The sequence below is a fragment of the Echinops telfairi genome, unplaced genomic scaffold (assembly GCF_000313985.2).
Source record: "Echinops telfairi isolate 266 unplaced genomic scaffold, ASM31398v2 ScPeMD7_2010;HRSCAF=2546, whole genome shotgun sequence".
Taxonomy (NCBI): Eukaryota; Metazoa; Chordata; class Mammalia; order Afrosoricida; family Tenrecidae; genus Echinops; species Echinops telfairi.
Window position 1 is genome coordinate 8048625 of NW_022105908.1, and position 6514 is coordinate 8055138.

The 6514-nt window shown below is 35.7% G+C and overlaps 1 protein-coding gene across 1 annotated transcript in view; it reads right to left on the reverse strand.

The window, feature by feature from the left end:
- Positions 1–6514, reverse strand: part of BMPR1A (bone morphogenetic protein receptor type 1A) — a 130905-nt gene that overhangs the window by 26422 nt on the left and 97969 nt on the right. Inside the window, exons 3-4 of the mRNA XM_004709200.2 lie at positions 5745–5958; positions 597–759 (exon numbers count right to left, since the gene is read on the reverse strand). Of these exons, the coding sequence (XP_004709257.1) occupies positions 597–759; positions 5745–5811 (230 nt within the window). The 5' untranslated portion in view covers positions 5812–5958. The remainder of the gene's footprint in view (positions 1–596; positions 760–5744; positions 5959–6514) is intronic.

The window sequence follows — 6514 nt, forward strand, 5'->3', positions numbered from 1 at the left end:
TAATGAAGAGTAGTGATACCAAGAGGGTAAGGGGAAGGTAGGGGAGAAAGGGGGAACGATCACAATGATCTACATATAACCTCCGCCCTGGGGGATGGATAACAGAAAAGTGGGTGGAGGGAGATATCGGACAGTGTAAGACATGACAAAATAATAATAACTTAAAAATTATCAAGGGTTCATGAGGGACGGAGGGTGGGAGAGGGAGGGGGAAACAACGAGTTGCTGATACCACAGGCTCAAGTAGAATGAAAATGTTTTGAAAATGATGATGGCAACAAATGTACAAATGTGCTTGACACAATTGATGTATATATGGATTGTGATGAGTTGTACAGCCCCCAATAAAATTATTAAAAAAAAACATTTTATCTAAAATTACTTTGTTAGAGCAAAATATTATGCTACCCTAAGAAAGTAATTTTAAATCATTTAATGGCAACACATGTTCCTATATACAAAACAAGCAGATTTGGGGCTCTTTGGAAAGACACTACATAAAATTAAAATAACATTAGCCAATATAAACAATTCTTAAAATAGCACTAAATACACCTCTATTCTCATAACTCTTAACAATAGCATAAAATACTCACATGCATGTGTTATTAACAGCATCATCTGGGCAATGTCCTGAGCAGTAGCACTTAAGAAAAGGCAAGGTATCCTCTGGTGCTAAGGTTGCTCCGTTTTCTGTTATTTTGTGCTCAGAGTCTGATTTCATCCCTGTGCCCTGGAGCATACTATGTGGATTCTGTCCTGTATTCAAATGAAAAACTTGTAAACAGACCATTTCTAACAGGTTAATTCCTTAATTTCAATTTTTGGTGAGGAAAAGTCTCTGGAAGCTTCTTTAAGACAGAAACTGAAGCTAATACTTCTTTTATTATTAAAAAAACCCCGTTTCATTTCTACAACACACATTTACTAATAACCTGTTCTACAGAGATTATTGTACAATATAGAAAGATGACTGGGTCAACAATCTTTGCTCTATTGCCGAAGAAAAGCAATGGCCTAATGTGGAAGATGGTCATAACTTATAAGAATGGTATAAGACGGAAAGAGATTTGTTGCCAGTCATTTAGAAATACGGAAATGGAGTTAATAAGTATATTGATTTGAATTTTAATCGATTAAGTAAGGAAACTGTGAAAGCAGAGACTATGTTATCTAACGCCTTTTACCTCAAGGTCACTGTGTAATAGTTAGCTTTGGGAAAAAGAACTGTGTTCTTGTATTAATTAGTCTAGTAACCTCACACAACAGACACTGTCCCTTTTGATACTGCATCTCTCCAATAGGAAGCATCAACTATTTTAGTAACTCTTTCCTTCCATTTGAAATGTAATGTGAAATTCCATGTAGGGTGGAATCTCAAACGACTGAAAGGAAAAGCTAAACAGGTAAGAAATCCTACGAGAACTGAGGACATATCTAAATGTAAATGTTAACTTAAGAGTCCAAAGCACAATGCGGACCTCTAATAAAATTTAATCCTACTAGTGAGATGAACTGTTGGACAGACAAAAAATTAACACATACACACACATACACAGAAAAAGAACACGGCATTAAGGGAGTATTCTGATTCCACCCTTGCATTTTAATAATGGTTCCGATCCTAAGCTGAATGTTTACAAAAAGGACTCATATCTAAATTTATTACTCAATTGTAAAAAAAAACTTCATTAGCTTTCAATTCCATTTTCCCACAAACTTTTAAAAAGTCCCCTTGTACTATGTGAGATAATACTCATGCCCCTCATTATAATACTTTTTAAGACCAAACACTGTAATAAAGGGCAAAACATTTGGGAATGATGAGGGCAACAAATGTATAGATGTGCTCTACACAATTGATCTACGTATTGTGATGAATTTTATGAGCCCCAATAAATTGATTTTTTTAAAAAAGGGCAAAACTTTGTTAATCCTAGAAACTCCTATAAAACTTAACGACTTCATTTCATTTTAAAAGCTAGTGATCAGAAAAAGCCAAAGGGAATCATCCAGAGAGGAAACAAATAATAACGATCATGTTATTTACTAAATATAAAATACTGTACAAATGAAGATATTGACAATATTCATACAAAAGATCATAGCACAGACACAAGGAAAAACATTTCAGTCTATTGTGCATGGAGTTGCTATACAGTAGAATCAATTTGACAGTAACTAACAATAAAATTTGTAGAAAAGGTACTAAATACTGGAAACACAAAGAGTAACGACTTAAACTGATCCAGTCCTGGCCTAACTCTGTATGTGGCTTAGAAGTGGATGAAGCACCTTAAAGTAATACAAGGTGAGAAATGGTAAGATACAAAGGTACTATGTAAACAAGAGTTGGTAACGAATGCCGCTTGATCTCACTAAGCAGAAGAATGGATGCAATGAAGGGAGAGAACAAGGACCTCTCTGTGCTCTTGGGTGACATCACCCATTCCACAACGTAAACACCATCTCTCTACTGATGGCTCCTAGATGCGCTCTTCAGTGTTGTCTTGCTGCCTGCTGGTTGATGCCATTGAGTTGGTTTTGACTCCTAGCAGCCCAACAGGACAAAGAACTGCTCTGGGCTATTATCTGCACAGGAGATTAGGTCTTTCTCCTTCAGAGCCACTGGGTGGGGCCCAACTGTCAACCTTTCAATTAGCAGCCACACAATAATACCAATAACAGAGTTCTTGTTGATATCCCTAAACCGACCAAACCCACTGTCACTGAGCCAATTTCAACTCACAGTGACCCTGCATAGGATTTCTGCTACAGTGAATAGTTACAGGATTAGATAGCCTCATATTTCTCCCACGGAGAAGCTGGTGGGTTTGAACTACCAACCTTGCAGTTAGGAATCCAACACTTACCAGACAGTGCAACCAGGGTTCCTTTCATTGTAGTGCTGTGGGGAAAGTGTTGAGTTGCTAACCACAAGATGGGTGGATCAATCCCACCAGCTACTCCGTGGGAGAAACATGATGCTCTCTACTCCCATAAAAATGTAAAGTCTTAAGACACACACCCTGTGAGTGGAATCCTGAGTTGGAATCAACTTGAGGGCAGTAATTAACTTGCTTAAAATTCAAAAGCCAAAATCACTGTCATTGAGTCAACTCCACCTCATATGGATCCCAGAGGACAGGGTAGAATTGGCCCATCTGAGTTTCTGAAAGCTTTAGGGGTGCAGAAAGCCTCATCTTATTTCCAAAGGAGCAGCTGGTGAATCCCAACTGCTAACCCTGTGGCTATTGGCCCAAGTCATAATGCTCTATGCCACCAGTGTTCCTTTGGACTTGCTTAATATCTCTTTGCTTCAAATCTGGTTCTCCTAAATCTTCCTATCATGTTGCTTTAACCCCACCTCTAAAATCTATCTCAACTTTTTATCCAGTACTGGGAAACGGATATGTTATCTAATCAAATCCTGACAATCCTGTTTTTCTATTTTCCCTTTTAATTAAGAAGTTGAAAACGAACAACTCACTGCTGAGGAGTCTATTCGAGTTCCTAGTGAATGACCCTACAAGATAGAGGAGAACGGCTTCATGGGGTTTCAAAGTGTAAATCTTCTTGGAAGTACACTTATGCATCTTTAGTAACAGGTGGGATTGAATCACTGATTAGCAGCCTACTGTTTGACCACTGTGCCCTCAGGACTCTTCTCCCTGGGAAGTAAGGTATGACACACCACACCAGTCTGGTAACATGTAGGCTGGGCGAGGTGGATGGTTCCAGGACCTAAGGATCAGGTGTGGGTGGCACCATCCCTTTGTCCATTTTCTTTCCTTGACTACAGGTAATGACAGCCATTTATAAAAATTGATGGGAATGGGGGGAAAGAAAATTACAGAGACGCCAACCATCACACACGACTGAATTGACTATCAGCATCTACCTACCATTTTTGTTAAAAATAAATCTATCATATATACTTGAGTATAAGCTGACCCAAATATCAGCCGAGGCAGCTAATTTTACCACAAAAACTGCACTTAAAATGTGCTGAAAAACTTGACTCATACACAAGTATATACGGTATTTGTTTTCAGTCACTGTTGTTTAGATAATCAGTTACAGAAAGTTGAATTCTTTTATAAAATTTGGAACCAAGTTAAAAAGAAGTCTAAATGTCTATTAGAGATATTAGGTGATCCATTTTTATTTTCAACTTGAAAATTTTTTAACAATGGAAAACACTTAAACATATTTCATCACACTGGATACTCTTAAGATTTTCAGATTATAATCATAGGGTAAGTATTATTCATTTATGTTTTATAGCAAGAAAACCAAAGTGCAGAGAAATTTACTTTGCCAGAACTCAAATCAAGATAAAGCTTTCACTAAAGTTAAAGTTATTTCCACCAATATCACTCTACAATCCCTTCTTAGTGATCTTTAAAAACAAATCTACATTGATTTTTGTTCTTTCTTTTCTTTAAGAGAAATATCTTGTCACCATTTGAAGCAACTGCCAAACTAATTTCATTTGAGAGAGTAAAAACTATTTGTTCGATAGCAGAGAAACAGGGTTGTTTCTAAGACTGTTTTCACTTACATCTGGAAATGGTTGCCAAATTACTATACCAATGTAAAGTTCATTTTACAGCCACTTGAATTAGGTAGGGAAATGAAGATTTTTTTATCATACTGCCTCTGTGTGATTTTTAATCACTAATTATAAGATGGAGATGATTTGGGAGTAAGGTAGCCAAGATAAACATTACTAGTAACTTACATCAACTTCAAAACTACATAAACAAAGCCCATTACAATGGATGCTAAAATAAAGATGTTGTATTAATAATGCAGCTTCTCACAAAAGTGGCTTTTGCAAGAGAGCTTTGTATACTGAACCTGTTAATAATAAAGATACTAAGGAAGAGCACAAAGAAGCTATAGATTTCATATGTTGCTAATTTAACATAAAATGTCAAAAGATTTAAGATGTTAATCTTATTTTTTTTCTTGTGGGCAGATATTAGTGTGAACATTACGAAACAGCATCCTGCAATGTGCAATGTCATAAGCTTAAAAAAATAAAGGTATCAAGTAAGTTCTATTTTAAAATCTTTTTGCAAAACAGTACTATCTCTTCAGTTTAAAATGTTATCCTAATTAAACCATACAGGAAACAGCTCATGTGCAAACACAGTCTATCTGATCTTAAGAACATCCTAATAACTTCCTGTTTGGGAGTTCCACGCTGTAAGCACACAGCAGTGAAATTGTTATATTGATTAGAAATAAAACTTCTAAACACTTGGTGAGGAAATTTTTGTGTTCAGATTATATAGATACCATTTACCTTTCTAAAGTCTTTTAGAGCAATAAAGTGATTATTAGTTATACTTATCCATTACTGTAGTTTTAAAAGCAACAGAAATGTCAAAACTCACCTTTACTGAGTTCATATTATCCTTTGTCTTAGGCATTATGCTACATACTTTAACCTCATTTAACCTTCACAATTACTTGACCTTGTGTACATAATCCCTATGTTACAGATGAGAAAATAGGCTCAGAAAGGCTGGAACTTCATAATTAAACAGGCAAATAATCAAAATTATCTCGCATGCTTTGCTTTCTGCATATTTTAAAAGTATACTGTTATGTTAGGCCTAACAGTTCAACAAAGGACAAGCATTAAAAGAGCAGTTACCAGAACAAAAGCTTTTCTTTTCAGAAGTAAATTAATAACAAAAATGATTAGATTGCTTAAATGAACATTGATTTACCTTGAACATGAGAAATGATGAACAGATAGGCTTCCAATAATCTGATGTAAATATATAGCTGAGTCATTGTTCAATTTTTAATGTTTCCTGTACAGTCACCTTTAATTGGCTTTATTGTTCCACTAATTTAAATGACCTTAGTCAATGACAGTTTCTTATAAAATGGCTGCAATCACTTGACGATGATTTCAACTTCACTACTTTCTCCTGGTTTCTGAAAGATAAAAGCATTTAAAAAGCAATAAACATTAACTTTTGAAAAACTAAAAGTGAAAAATAAATGCTCAAATAATCTTTTCATTACATTTTTAAAGATTAAACCATGCTTGTTTGAAAATTTTAAAAAGGCAGTGTAATTTTAAAACTACTATAAGGTAGGCAATAGTTAATAGATTTCAAAACATCTGGTATAAGTGCAAATGTACTGCCAAAAAAAAATATCACCGAAATCTTTATTAAACAAAAGCATAAAAATGTGAAGCTATTGTCTGACAACAGACTCTCCACCTAAGTCTACACACTTCTGAAGGCAGTGTGTGTGGCTCTCTACCTCACTCCTGCCGACTCTGAGGACTCTGATTTATACCCTGTTAAAATAGCTTTTCGCATCCTCAAGGGACTCAAATGTGTTTCTTTGAAATGTTGAGTTTGAGGAACCAAAAAAGTCTTAAGGGGTGTGATCAGGGTTGAAGGGTGAATATGTTAAGGTTTCCCAAAGGAATTTTGCTAGCCTGCAGGATGAAGTCGGTACACTGCTGTGATGGGGGGGG